At 31.5% G+C, this 15,200-nt stretch overlaps 4 protein-coding genes across 4 annotated transcripts; 3 read left to right on the top strand and 1 right to left on the bottom strand.

The window, feature by feature from the left end:
* The first annotated feature begins 16 nt into the window (after positions 1 to 16).
* Positions 17 to 1,273, top strand: LOC103486659 (HVA22-like protein j). The gene is made up of 4 exons (XM_008444674.3): positions 17 to 87; positions 188 to 286; positions 379 to 499; positions 874 to 1,273. Exons 1-4 carry the CDS (start codon positions 56 to 58, stop codon positions 1,105 to 1,107), a joined length of 486 nt encoding a protein of 161 aa, XP_008442896.1. The 5' UTR covers positions 17 to 55; the 3' UTR covers positions 1,108 to 1,273.
* Positions 1,274 to 3,519: 2,246 nt separating this feature from the next.
* Positions 3,520 to 6,362, top strand: LOC103486661 (putative HVA22-like protein g). Its single transcript, XM_008444676.2, has 7 exons — positions 3,520 to 3,849; positions 3,984 to 4,067; positions 4,147 to 4,245; positions 4,619 to 4,675; positions 4,789 to 4,852; positions 5,515 to 5,736; positions 5,949 to 6,362. Exons 2-7 carry the CDS (start codon positions 4,036 to 4,038, stop codon positions 6,234 to 6,236), a joined length of 762 nt encoding a protein of 253 aa, XP_008442898.1. The 5' UTR covers positions 3,520 to 3,849; positions 3,984 to 4,035; the 3' UTR covers positions 6,237 to 6,362.
* On the bottom strand, positions 5,822 to 7,284 carry LOC103486660 (uncharacterized). Its single transcript, XM_008444675.3, has one exon. It carries the CDS (start codon positions 7,031 to 7,033, stop codon positions 6,527 to 6,529), a length of 507 nt encoding a protein of 168 aa, XP_008442897.2. The 5' UTR covers positions 7,034 to 7,284; the 3' UTR covers positions 5,822 to 6,526.
* A 4,348-nt stretch (positions 7,285 to 11,632) lies between these two features.
* LOC103486662 (2-Cys peroxiredoxin BAS1, chloroplastic-like) lies at positions 11,633 to 14,791 on the top strand. The gene is made up of 7 exons (XM_008444677.3): positions 11,633 to 12,019; positions 12,878 to 12,952; positions 13,107 to 13,188; positions 13,321 to 13,400; positions 13,554 to 13,679; positions 14,238 to 14,351; positions 14,476 to 14,791. The coding sequence occupies exons 1-7, from the start codon at positions 11,792 to 11,794 to the stop codon at positions 14,593 to 14,595; spliced, it is 825 nt and encodes a 274-aa protein (XP_008442899.2). The 5' UTR covers positions 11,633 to 11,791; the 3' UTR covers positions 14,596 to 14,791.
* The last annotated feature ends 409 nt before the right edge of the window (positions 14,792 to 15,200 follow it).

Genomic DNA, 15,200 nt, shown 5'->3' with positions numbered 1-15,200 from the left:
ATTATCGATCTCCGTTGGGGGTTGTACCGATTGATCAAAAGAATAAAAATTAAAAATGTTGGGAGATTTCTTAGTTCGATTTCTTCTGTGAGTTCATCAAATATGTTTGGTATTTGTATTTGGTTGAATTTGTTGGTGTGTGGTTAATGAATTATTATTATTATTGATGATGAATTTTGAAACACAGGATGATATTTGGGTATTGTTATCCAGCTTTTCAATGCTACAAGGTGGTGGTGAAATCCCCAATTCAGGTTCAAGAGCTTCTATATTGGTGCCAATTTTGGTAACAAAACAATATATTATATTAATTCAAATCCAGTGAATAATAATGTTTTTATTTTTGGGTTTATGATTATGAAATATGTTGGCGTATAGGATTATTGTGGCAATTTTAACAGTTGTTGAGAGGATTGCTGATGTTTTTGTGGGATGGTTCCCCATGTATGGAGAATTGAAGTTGGCTCTCTTTATCTATTTGTGGTATCCAAAGACTATGGTAACAATAACTTTCAATTTATCAAGTTTTCGTTTTAAAGATATTAAGTATTTGTAATGAAAATAAAAATTTAGGCAATGGTTCATACTCTCGCATGCTCACCCGAATTGATTGCCCATGGTGTGTTGCATAAGTCAAGTAAAGATGTCTTTTTTTTTTCTCTCTCTCTCTAGGGGAGTAGAGGTTATGAGGTGAGATTTTGAGTGGGTTATCATTTTTGTATTGGGTAAATGTGCTTTTCTCTCTGCTTTGCATGAGTTGCTGTCCATTTTCATATGATATTTTAAGGAAGTAAAATAATGAGACAATTTGTAAAGTGTGTTGTTGATTGGGATGTAGAATAACAAAGATATAAAAAAAAAAAAAAAATGCAGGGATCAGGGTATGTATTCGACCAGTTGTTGAGGCCCTTGGTTGATAGTAACGACAAAGATATCGAAAAGATGTTGTTAGATTTGAGAGTAAAAGCTTGGGATTTGGCTATTTTCTACTGGAACAATTGTACTGAGTTGAGCCAATCTGCATTTGTCAGAGTTGTTAACTACATCGCTGCTCAAAGTAACAACCTTGGTTCTACATCTTCACCTCCATCTAAGAAGGAAATGTGAACCTTTTTTTTATCACATCAATTATGGGGTTGGTGGGGGAAGCCTATGTTCGTCGTCATTGAGCTTAACCTACCAAATCTTTGACAATGAAAGTAATCTCTATTCTTATTTTTAATACAAATTAAGAAGGTAGGAATTTGAATTTGAAACCTCTTAGTTTTTAAAACTCACAAGTGTCAGTTGAATTAAACTCTTGTAAGCAAGTGATTTCTACCACTTAAACAGATTCGCAATTTTAATTTTTTTTGTTTTTTTACTTTGTGTTTATATTAATTTATTGAAATAAAATCATGCAAAAAAAAAAAAAAAATCTCTCCAACTCATTGTCTTAAACACTATTAGTGGATATTTTCATAATATTAGGTTCAAATCAGTGCATAAAATTGCATTAGCTATAAACTATGTTTAAAATAGCAAAACCCATTCATATTTCAATTAGTATTAACTAAAGTTGAATTTTGTATGTATCTCTTTTACACCATCATATAATTTAGAATGTAAAAACAATGTGAAATTGATAAAATTTTAGAGAAAAGTAGCCTTAAAAATACAATATCATCTACGGTTTACAAATTACTAACTTTTTAAAAATGCATTTCTGAAAAATGAGATTGAAAAATAATCTATTTTAAATAAAACACTCAAAACCAAATTTTGAGAAAATAAGTTTTTAAACCAAATGACCTATATAATCACATGTAAAAAGATTCAACCAACGTGCAAATGTTTAAATTTTAAATTTATTTTAAAGAAAATATTTAAAATAAAATATGTTCTTGAAATTTTTATAGATAATCCAAACGTGATCTTAGTCATTTATTTATTTTAAGAAAATGACTGTAAATGATAAAATTTAAAAAAAATACTTACAAATAAAAATAAAATAAAATTATGATAGACAGTAAATAATAATCTACTTTGTTTTACTAAGGTAGATTATAAGATATTTTAATTTATTTTATTAAATTTAAAAATGGTAGGGAGAAAAAGTGACTTATCATATTATTTATTTCTTTTTTTTGGATCAACGTAAGAAGAGTAGTTAAGGAAAAGGAAAGAGAGGGTCAAAATGGGGAGAAATTAAAAATGTGGGTATGGAGTGTAGATGGAAGTTTCCGGTTACTTTTTGTTATTATTATATAATATATGGTTTGTAAATTGTAATAACTGGAGGATTTGGGAAAGTGGGAAGAACGGTCAACTAACCCCAACAATCTCTTCTTCTTCTTCTTCTTCTTCTTCTTCTTATTCTTTTTTAAATAATCATTTGCAGGCGTTATTTCCAAGGTGTTTTGAGTGAGTCTAAAACTTCAGTGAGGGCATGTTTCAAATATCATTTTCTTTACTTTATTGCATTTTATTTTTTGGACACAAAGTTTCCTATCCCTAAATTCTATATCATTAATCAACTTCTTCCAAGTTACGTTATCACAAAGGATGGCAAACCAAAATAACTTTTTAATTAACTCACATCACATGACTCGTTCAAATAACTTTCCCATCATAATTCGAAATTAAATAATAACATTATCATTTCTCTTTTTCCTTTTAATTTCTGCATGCTAATCTCTTTTCCACGTTATATTATTTTTTTAGTTGTGTTTATTCAAACCTATTATATTATGTTATGGAGACAGAAATGGGGGAAGTTCGCAAGACATGACATTGAAATTGCCCAAATTTTGTCTATGTTTTTCTAATATAAATAAATAATGAAGTTTAGGTATTTACTCAACAATTTTATTTCCCCACATTTTTAATCAAATATAAAATATTTCTATGAGATTTATATGTCTTCCAAATTTAAACTATATTTATTTTCATTAACTAAATATGTTAATTGTTTTTATTTACATTCCGATGTATTCAATAAAACGTGAACAAGTCACTATATAAAAATTGTTATTAAATTAAGTATAATTCAATTGTTTTTGCATTGTATAATTAATTAAAAGACAAATTGTTCATATTTTCTAACAACATTTTGATAAATGAAAAAGTAGGATAATGAAAACTCATTTTTGTATTTTGCTAACATGAGCCCATTGCTAATTATTATTTTAAAGGGAGATAATATTGACTTAAACTCTTTTCTCATATTTGTATATATGATCAATGAAAAAATTAGTAAATCGATCGACGAAAAAAAACGTAAATGTATCTTTTTTTTTTTAATTTTTAGATTAATATAGTTAATCATAGCAAAAAAGTAATGTAATAGTTATAAAAGACTCAAATTTGGTTAATTAGTTTGATTAAGGAAATAAAATGTTTGAAATTAGGGAGAAGGGCCTAAAATTATGTATGCAATTGAAAGTGCGTGTAAAAGTACGAAAGTACCCCTCCACAATAACTGCCTGAACAACCAAACTTGTTCTTCTTAAAGAAGAATCCCAAGAAAATCCGGTCTCTCCTCACTGAATCGCGTGCAAGAGATCGACGAAGACGTTCGCCGCAAGAAATCCTCTCTCTCTCTCTCTCTCTCTCTCTAGAAACTCCATAACTATATCTTCTCTTCTTCTCAATCTCCATTTCCTTCACGCCATTCCAAATCCTTTCCCTCAACCCTTCAAATTCCACTTTCCTCCTCGTCTTCCATAGCTTCCGGCTCTCCTCCGCTTTCTGATCCTACAGTTTTCCCTCAATGTGACCTCTGCCCCCGGTGTCCGCTCGGAAATTTTGGGGGATTCCATTTTTTTGCCGAGTCAACTCATCTAGTTTATTATTTCCTTCTCCGATACGGTATATCATTCCTGCCTTTTTCTTTTTAAATCTTGTTCTTTTTGCTGGTTATAGTTTTGGGACATTTGATATTGGATCTTGACTCGGTTCCGTCGGATTGAAAGCTGGTGCTCTGTTCTTCAACTCTGTTTCAGGTGAAATTTGGCGGGAATTTATTTGTGTTGTGTAGTGAATTAGCGATTCACAATGTTGGGAGAGTTGATGGTTCGATGCCTTCTGTAAGTTCTTTATAGTTTCTTTGGTTCTTTTTATCCGGAGGTGAATTTTGTGATTGATGAATGATGATGATCAATGTAGGATGCTGTTTGGCTATGCATATCCAGCGTTTCAATGCTACAAAACCGTTGTACAGAGTCGGATCGAGATTCGTGAGCTTCAATTCTGGTGTCAATTTTGGTAACAACTAATCCAGTTTTGCACTTCGATTTGGTGCAATGGTTGATGATTTATTTTTTCATCTGTAGTTGTTGACCTAATTATTTTATTATTCGTCCCAATAATGGAGAATTTATTGACCGAATTACATTCTAATCCTTATTGTTATTGTTTATTTACATGTTCAATTTCGATGAATATAATGATGATCGCCTTAGATTTTTGTGTTTTGTAATAACAATGGAAAGGGTTTTCTTGACGCTTTTTGTTGCTTTGGCTTTGGTACTTTGCCTTTGTCTGCTTTGAACATTGAATTTGAGTTGCTTTCACTCCACTTTGTTTTTTTTGTTACATTACTTTTAATTTGAATTCTTATTTATTTAATCTCTTGAAGGATCATTGTGGCCATCTTAACAGTTGTTGAGAGGATTGCTGACACTTTAGTAGCATGGTATGTGTAGCTTTATTTCTTTTCTTTTCTTTTCTTTTCAAAGGAATTTCAACTGTGTTGGATTTTTCATCATTTCATCTATGCTCAAAATTTATATTCAAAACCTTCTCAAGGTTGCCTATGTACGGAGAGTTGAAGCTGGCTCTATTTATCTATTTGTGGTATCCAAAGACTAAGGTAAGAAAAATGAGTGAATCTAATCATTGAAATTAATGGTTCATTTGTTATTTGGATGACCTTGTAGAAAAATGATAGAGAAAATTAATAGAAAAAAAATCTAATCACTACGAAATATTATCATTTATATATAAATTAGAAACAAATGTTAAGACCTTAAATTATATAGACAATGGTATGAACTAGAACCTTTAGCGAACTAAATTTGAAACAAATCTGAACCTCAAGGGCTAAATGAGTAACCTTGCCATTGAATTACTTACAATTTTGTTACCATGTTATCTTTTGGCAGGTCAACTAACCCTTAGCAGAATCAGGGACTATTTTACAACTAAAATGTTGATTTTGAAAATTAAATGAATAATGAAATAGAGTATCTAAATCGCACTAAAAGAATAGTTTCTTCAATTTGCAAAGAATAATCATCTTTTTGTATTTAAGTATAGAGAACTTTGGCATCTTTTGGGGATAAGGAATGATCTACTCGATTTTTGTGGAGTTATTCCGAGAGTAGGTTTAGATAAAGATGTAAAATCACAGGAAATATAGGGATCACGTAATCTATGAATATGGTGTAAGTTGTTAGTTTTAATTTGAACACAACATTGTAGAAGCCGAGGAAAGTTGTGTTGTGTTTGTTAATGGGGGCTGAAACAATGCAGGGAACAGGGTATGTGTTCCAAACTTTGCTACGGCCCTTGGTAGATAAACACGAAGTGGATATTGAACAGAAGATGGTGGATTGGAGAGTCAAGGCTTGGGATTTGGCCTTGTTCTACTGGAAAAACTGCACTGAATTGAGCCAATCAGCAATCGTCCAAGTTTTTAACTACTTGGCTTCTCAGCCCTCTAGGCCAGCAGCTTCAGCACCCCCACAAACAAGGGTAATTTTTCGATTATGAATTATCCTCCTCTTTGAAGGATATGTGAAAGTGAAACTGCCCTTTTAGTTTTAGTAGCTAAACAAAATTACAAGGAAACAGCACTTACTTTTTCCATTCTCTTTAAGACATTTACAAAAACCCCACCAAGAATTGATCCCAGGCAAGAGTATCTATGTTTCATTTGATTAGAGATGTAAACTGACATTTTGCAGAGGAACGAGCATCATCCAACTCCAAGTGCGCCACCAGCGCCACCGCCACCTCCAAACGAGCTGCCTTCGTTCTTCCGGAAACCTCCAAGGCAAAGCAAAGATTCGAGCAGGAGTAAGGCTAGGAAATGGTTTCCAAGTGCTCCTTTACTCGGTTCTAATAGTCGGCGTTCCACAGGCACGACGGAGGAATTTGATGTGCAATTTCCCCTCCATGACCAAACAAACTATTTTTATGAAGATCAAAACCACAACCAAGCTCGATTCAGAGGATCGAAAAAAACCCATTAGAAGTTGCAAAACAAAACTGTACAAAAAGAAAAAAGGAACTGAAAACCCTCTCTCCAACTCAAAAAAACACAAGATAGATTCATTTTGGAATTTTTTCTTCAAACATTTACATCCCTTTTTTATTTTTATTTTTTTCTTCTTTTGTTTCTTCCTCTTCTTCTTCAACTGTACTTATAGGGGTGGTGTATGTGTATATAATCATTAATTAATACACACAGAACAGAACAGAAACAGAGATGATTGATTTCAGTCAAAGAAGAGCTGTTTTGTATTTCCCCTGTTCGTCATTATTAGACAAAATTGATCCCAACAACGCGAAATATCCGATCAAAAGCGTTGGTTATACTTGAAATTATGGGCAGGTTGAGGAAGCTAAGACAAGCTGAAAATCTGAGCCAAATACGGCGGAGGAGGTGAGGTCCTGAGGAGCCTGGAGAGGAAGACATCGGCTGAAGATAAGCCCACGCCGCCTGCTTCACAAGGCGGTTGCGGATCGAGATCTCGTACCCTGAATTCGCAGCAGAGGCGGCGGTGGGGGAGCTGCTGGCGGTGTTCGACGGCAAAATGTCTCTGAGGGAAGTGTATGCAAGGGAAGGAGACGACCCAGAGGAAGAGGATTTTATTGGGACGAGCTCGAAAGCCAACGGTAACGGCGGGGATGCTTCCGCACCGCGGGAGGGCTTGGTGGCGGCGAGAAGGTTTAACTTAGATGGGACGGCAACGGGCACCGTGATGGAGTTTTTCCGGCGGAGATTGGAAAACGGTGGGTCTGGTTTTAGAGCGGAAGTCTCGTCCATGGCGGCGGAAACAGAGAGTTAGAGAGAGGAAAATGGTGGAAGGAAATGGAAGAGAAAGGAAGAAGAAGAAGAAGAAAGCGAGCATCGTAAGTGATTGTGGGTGGCGCGGTATTTGCATTAGGAACAAACAATAATTATTGCACTAAAAATAAATAAATTGTCTCAATCGTTGATTATTCTTTTTCTTTTAAATGTCAAAAAGAGCAGAAAAAAAAAATTCTGAAACAAAATATTAATTTTCAAATTCCGAAGAAAATAGTATTTTATTTTTAGGTGCTCGAAGCATATCTTTTCCTTTCTCATTCGAAGAGATTACTTAATTTAAAAATATAATTAGTAGCCATTAAATTAATCATATAAATGAGGAACGAGGAACTCCTTTTTCCATAATATGGATTTGTTAATATCCCTTCTCTTTCACATTTAAAATCCACACAGTCCCGTCTCTTTCGACCTTCCAATAAATTTGAAATTTTAATTTTCAACAAAATAATTTTGTGGTCTAATTTGATTGTATCTGAATATGATAGGGGTGATATGTATCATATCATATTGAATGCTATATTTGAACAAGAATCATTAATGAAATAATGATGTTACATTTTTTTTTTTTGTTGTTGTGAGTTTTAAATCATGTTGGTGAGATCAATATAATGAATATTCTTAATACTTTATTAAAACTATCATTGGATGTAATTATGTTAAATTATTGTTAATACTTTATTAAAGGTATTATTGGATTAAATTGTTGTTTTTCTCCATATTCTATATATATATATATATAGAAAATCAACTCTTGGGTTAAACTTATGAACATTATATCAAACCCCACTGAATTTCTTTGCATCATATTCTTTTTTTTTTTTTTTCAAACACCCGTGTATGTAGTGATAAAAATATCATAATTAAGTTAAGCATAATCAATAATGTTAACTCCCTCCTTCGTGGTTAATATGACTAATTTGAAAAATAAAAGGCTTTCATTTAATTTTTTAAAAGAAAAAGATTGAGCTTAATCATATGACCATTTGGCATTTTATGTAATGTCACTCTATGATTTGATTTGGTTGTTATCAAACTTTTTGTTGTTTTGTTTGTTACAACTCTATATTTTCCCCTTTGTTTAATATTCTTTTATTTCATTTTTTAATGATAATGAAAATGAATCAAGAATAGCAGGGCATGATATATACAATAATTTAATTATTAAGTCGAGTCATCAAACAACAAAGTCACTGTACAAAAATACATCAAGACAAGACTTAATCAAAATTAAATCATAGATGAAAAGAGATCAATTGATAGAAAAAATTTATAATTAAATAACAATCATTTAAAGTCTCGTTATGCAACATATTTAGAAATCTTAAAAAACGTGGTTGATGGATAAAAAATGGTCCCATTGTCGCACCCCACATAGACCATGGCTGGGTTGTCGCTATGGAAGGGAAAAACAAAGCCATCTCATTTTGTGGCCCTAAACCATCTCTATCCCAATGATCCCATTTCCCTCCCAATTGCTTTGCTTTCATTTTAGAATTCTTTGTTGTGGCTTTAAGAATGCCACATCTATATATGTCTTTCCTTTTATGGATCATGAATCCAATTTTCAAGCATTTATATATATATATATATATATATATCTCCATTATTTTTATCTTTCATAACCAATTTAAGTTCGGTTTAATAAAATTCAAATTGGTTTGTCTTCATATTTGAAGTTAAATTGAAAAAGTTTAATTTTAGGTTATATGGGTTTTAATCAAAGAAGTTGTTTAATAAATATACGAATGAATTCTATACTTTTTGATTTTATGGTTGACTAAATGAGATTAAAACATAATTGCTCTTGACTAAATTATTATTTAGATTTTAGATTTGGGATTCATTCATCATCTTAAATAATAATATTTGCACATGGATTGAAAAATGTTAGGGAGTGTTACTTACCAACAAAGGCTCTTATATAGTCTCTAAAGGTTATCGTTTGTGAATCTTTTTTTTTTTTTCAATTATGTTTGAGAATGCATTTATCAAAACCACTTTTTTTAGTCCAAATTGTTATATTCTATTGTATTTACATAAGATTGACACCTAAGAAAAACTTCTGTATATGAAAAGAAAGATTTGAAAAATAATTGTAAATAGATAGAGACCACAAGTTATAATACTAGTCTATAGGTAGAAAGAGAATAGTGAAAAAGTATACGATTAGAGACGATAAATGAGAAACACACATTTATATATATATATATAAAAAAAGGTATATTTAAATGAAGAGATTAATGAGAATAATACGAATAGACAAGTCTATAAAAACACTAAAAAGACACACACAAACACGTAACAAAGAATAAATGATAGGTAAAACATATGAATTAAGGTTGAGATTTTTGTAAAGAGATGCTTGAGTTGATAGTATCACTTGACAGTTTTTTAGCTTTTCATTGTCGCTTTTACGAGCAACTCTGTTATGAAACGAAGTTTGTGTTTTATAAATTAAATAATATATATAACTAAAGTATTGTGAGAAATTAACAGAATATATTATTTTAAATGACCATATATATTTTTCTAAAGTCTTCTTAGTTGCTTTCTTGTAAAACACTTTAGACTAAAAAAAGTATTTAGATTAAGAATAGCAATGTAAGAAATATTGTCTACCATTTAAAAGCACTTTATGGTCGAAGCAAACTTAATGACCATAATCAAAATTAAATAACTAATTTTTTTTTTCATAAATTTTAATATAAAAAAATTAAAATGCATATAAAGGTTTTTTTTTTTTTTTTTTTTTTTTTTTTTTTTTTTTATATTGTGAAAACTAATATTAAGATTTAGTATAATATAATTTGTATAAATATATATATATAAATTGATAAACTAATAATGTAGGTAAAAACTAATCCAAGATTGAAGTTGTTAACCAAAATATTTTACGCTAAATTTTAGAAACTAAATTGTAAAAGAGATGAAAATTTTGTACTAATTTTTTTTGCTAACAAAAATTCATAAACTAATATCTCCGTTTAATAAGTAGTTGATTTTTTAAAATGAAGCTAATGGATACTACAACTTTTCATCATAAGTCTCTGTGTTTTGGCTTTTTAAAAACTTGATTTGAAACGAGTGTTTGTTTAAGAATTGGGAAAATCATAATTTAGAATTGAAAATTTGAAAACAATGAAAATCATTGTGAAATGGACCATTGCTTTTCATGAAAACCTATAGAACAAAAATATTGTTTAATATTCTACAAAATCACATGATAAGAAATTGGGTAAAATTTAGAAATTGAGTATAAATAAAATAGAATCAAATAAACAAAGAATGAATAGAAATTGAAGCAAGAAAAAAAAAAAAAAACTCCATTGTTATACTTTATTCCCTGTCCCTTTTGTTCATCTTTTTTTTTTTTTTTTATTGTTCTTTTTATTCTCTTCTTTTGTCTTTTTATTCAAACAAACTCATCTCTTCGATATTAAATTTTAGTGATAAAACATTTTAAAATATTTATAAATATAGAATTTTTCTTTTTTATAATTTATTCACGGTAGATTTTATTGTATTTTATTTTACAAACCTTTTAACTGGTTTCAAATTAAATTGAATCTTCATTTATTAATTTACATATCTTTTTATAAACTTATAATTGAATGTATCCACACTATTTTTATATCCATCTTATGTCCATTCTTTCTATCATCGAATCTTTTGTTGTTTTTATATATAATATGTAAATAAAACTTGATCAACTTTACGTAAAAAAAATGCAATAATGCTGCTTTTTTTTTTTTTGATTATTACTATTAAACGAATTTTCTATTCCTTTTATTTTATCATTTTTTATTTTTTTTCTTTTCTCATCTTGTGTTTTGAACATATATGTGAAAATTTAGGCGATGCATGATAACTATTATTTACAAATACTTTAACATTATATCTAATACTTCTCGAGAACTTCACGTTGAAAGACTAATAGACATTATGCTTTTGGTAAAAAAGACGAACTACTTCTTTTATCATCAATTGATTTTAAGATGAAACTCAATGTCATCTAATATAGTATTAGAGTCTATAAAGCTTGAATAGATATTTGGTTCAATAAAAAGAAAGTTCATGATTTGATATGATAAGGTGAAATGTAACTCTTACACTTAATGAGTTCTATTTGAATAAAACTACAAGATTAGAATATATTTGGAAGTTTGTTGACTCCAACACCAATAATACCCTTTACTATACAATGACCTTAATAGGACTAAAATTTGGTCCATAAATTCACAGCCCCTTCCCCAATGATGTCAAAACATCAATTGAAAGATTACTTAATACCATAAGAAGCCAAAACAAACAATACACGAAATCAAATAAGAAATATATGGATATATATTGAAATTGATTACTAAAATATGCAAAGGTATGAAATCAAATACTACACAATTTCAAAAAAGAAAAAAAAAATAATCAAAATAATACAACAAAAGTTTCCAAATTAGAGAAATTGGGCCTGAAATGCAGGAATTTATAAATGGGCTGAGAAAACAGTAAGGATATCCAAGGAAGCCCAAAAGTAGAAGTTGAATTACCACATTATCCTTCATCTTCTCTATCCTGAGAACAGTGGGAGATTGCCCTCAACTCTCAAGTGTGTGGAGGTGAAGGCTGTTAAGTTATCCAGCCAGCGCTTCTCTTCTTCACTTCACTTATCCATTTCTCCGCCTTACTCTCACTTTGTGCTCTGCTTATTCCCCCGTCATGGCTTGCTCCGCCGCATCCACCGCCCTCATCTCCTCCAATCCTTCCTCCTTTCCCGCCAAGTCCAATCCTCCAATTGCTTCCGCCCCCTTCTCCCGAACCCTAGCTCTTCCCAAATCTTTCCTCGGTCTTCGCAAATCCTTCCAACCTTCCGCTCCTCGTTCCTTCTCCTCCTCCTCCTCCTCCCGTGCAACTCGTTCTAGACGGAGCTTTTCTGTCCGGGCTTCTGTAAGTCATGCCTCCCTCCCTCTCTCTCTCTCTCTCACTGTGTTTTCCCCCGCTCGACTCTTTCTTGTTAATTTCGAAGTTTGCGAATTGTTTTTTCTTGTTTGCTCTCCTGCGATGGATTGTATGTAAGGATTGGTTAATTATCTTTTCTATAGGAAATTAGCAATGGGGCATTTGCAATTTCGTTGTTTTATTTGTACACTTGGCTCTTTTTTTTTTTTTTGTCCTTTGATTTCGTTGGGTTAAAATTTTGGATATTGAACTTATTCCCATTGTAATCCCCCCAGGAATGTTGCATTTCTAAAGACACTTTTGTCAGATGTTATTCTCTGTCTTTATTATGTTCTTTTAGTTTCTTTCACGTTTTTGAAATTATTGCAGCAGTCGTGTGAGGGTGAGTTGGAGATTGAGATTACTTTTGGACTGATGAAAAGTGTGTGTAAGTAACTAGAATATTCATGGTGTTTTGGCTATATTAAGTGATTTTTTGAAAAAAAAAAAAAAAAAGGCCAATGCTGTAGAAACACTTGAACGCATTTTATGGTGCTTTTGGAGTACGTTAGCTGAGTACTTTGGCTTGTACTTTTTGTTAGAAGTGTTTACCGGAAAATTTTAACATAAATTGTAAAAGACTAAAGTCATTCTGAAGTCATTCTAAGTCTCACTTATATCTTATATGTTTCAATTACATGGAGATTTTGATATTCTACATTTTGCATATTGGCTTGTTGCGACTCATGATGTTTTCTCGTGCAAGGCAGAAATCAGCATCTTTTGACTCAAAATATGACCATGTGAATTATTTACTACTATGAGGGTTCCACTTCTTATTTTGTGTTCCATTCTTTCTTTTTACAGAGTGAACTTCCATTGGTTGGAAATGTAGCACCTGATTTTGAGGCAGAGGCAGTTTTTGATCAGGAATTTATCAAGGTAGCTCTAAATTTCTTAAGAATTTTCTCATTGGGTAGTATACTTTTAATCTGGAACATTTGGCCCCTTATATTTATTTTACATTATCATCATACTTCTATGTTTGGCAAGCTTGCATTTTCTTGTTATTTTATCTTAAGTGCTACTATTTCAGGTTAAACTTTCTGAGTACATTGGGAAGAAATATGTGATTCTATTTTTCTACCCATTGGACTTTACATTTGTTTGTCCCACAGGTTTGTTTCTCTAAACTACCCCAAATCAAAGTCCAGAAAATATTAACTTTAACTTCTGTGAACCTAATATATATATATATATATATATATATATATATATATATATATATATATTGATCTCCTATTTTGTAGAAATTACTGCTTTCAGTGATCGGTATGACGAATTTAAGCAGCTAAACACAGAGGTTTTGGGTGTTTCAATTGACAGTGTTGTAAGTAGCTACTTTATTCTCTTTTTCACCAGAGTTATTTTTTAAATGAAGTTGTCTTGGTGGAAATATGCTTATATTCCTTAAAATAAGATAGTTTCAGTGGTAAATTGGTGATTGTGTTTTGAGATGAAACTAACAGAATCCTTTTTGCAGTTCTCACATCTTGCATGGGTCCAAACTGATAGAAAGTCTGGCGGCCTTGGTGATCTTCAGTATCCATTGGTTTCTGATGTCACTAAATCAATTTCAAAATCTTATGGTGTGCTGATCCCAGATCAGGTATGAGAATATCCTAATATTTTAGTGTGCTGATCCCATACTTATATATTGCCCATTGGTAATACTTCTAGCGTATTGGTCATTTTCTACATTTCTATTCTTATTATAAAGTCAATTTCCCCCTCAATTACCAAGCAGCACCTGGCATTTTGATGATGAAAGTGCACTGAATGAAAAGAACTCTGTTTGGCAATGGACCATACTGACAAAACAATTTGTATGAACTTAGACCTCTGTCATAAAGCCATTGTTCTACTCTGTGCCAATCAGCATGATGAACTGTTGTGAATTATTAATCGAAAAGTGATTGGTATAAGAGGCCAACTCTTGGTGACATTCTTGAAACAAGATCCAATGCGATATTTTCTCACAGTTTTTGCGTCAACCAAGAAGTTTTAGAATATCTCAGTGTGTGTCTATATATATCTATATTCGGGGGAGGGTTAGGAAATTGCTTGTCTGTTAGTTTATATGGCTTTACCTCTGGAATAGATGTATAGAAGTGACATTGTTGTAATTGCTCAACTAACCTCTGTGCAACAACATTTTAATGAACAGGGAATTGCACTGAGAGGCCTTTTCATTATTGACAAGGAAGGAATTATCCAACACTCCACAATAAACAATCTTGCTATTGGTCGGAGCGTTGACGAGACAAAGAGAACGCTCCAAGTAATTGAATCAGCTAACACCTTTCTTTTCAAATTCCAATGATTGCTTTTTACTTTTGAGTGATATCAAAGGTTGTTGATCTCATTTCATGTTTATAATTTACGTCTCTTTGATGTTATTGCAGGCCTTACAATATGTGCAGGAGAACCCCGACGAAGTCTGCCCTGCTGGATGGAAGCCCGGGGAGAAGTCGATGAAGCCAGACCCCAAGGGTAGCAAAGAGTACTTTTCTGCCGTTGCTTAACATGTGTGAGATGGTCTGAACAAAGTCAGTGTCTGGTGCAAATGCATTGCCATTTTAGTTATTTAAATTTTGCTTTGCCGCTTGTGGAACAAACTGGTGAACGAGGCTTGGAGTTATTGTCATTGGATATAGAGTGTACAATTTCTCATCTCTAGATTGAATGAAGCAGCAATAAATTGATAGGGCTTTTCGGCAATAGTGTTTGTTTTGTACAATTATTATCCATGATTTGCTATGGCCACCAATGAACTTTAAATTACTTTTAATCAATCTGAAACCTACCAAACTTTAAATTATTATCTCGGATTCCTTCTGCTAGAATATATATCCCCGGTGATTTCATCGATTAAACTGAATTGAGACAGTGAATTTTATCGTTAATTATGTTACTGATGGTATTGGTTTTTAGATATAATATATAACATAGATGCTTGTTACAAAATAAACATAATTAAATTGATAATAGTGTTTATACTATCAATTTTAAATTGCTTGTTCCTTTACATAGTCCTAATTCGTGGTACTTGATTGTTTACAAACTTGAGTTATCCGTATAAAGAAAATCAATCTCAATCATAATTTCTTTTGATTAAATTCTGTATTAA

This window comes from Cucumis melo, chromosome 4, assembly GCF_025177605.1.
Source record: "Cucumis melo cultivar AY chromosome 4, USDA_Cmelo_AY_1.0, whole genome shotgun sequence".
In the NCBI taxonomy this organism is placed as follows: Eukaryota; Viridiplantae; Streptophyta; class Magnoliopsida; order Cucurbitales; family Cucurbitaceae; genus Cucumis; species Cucumis melo.
The sequence above is the reverse complement of the archived record's forward strand: the minus strand, read 5'-3'. Positions and strand labels throughout refer to the sequence as shown.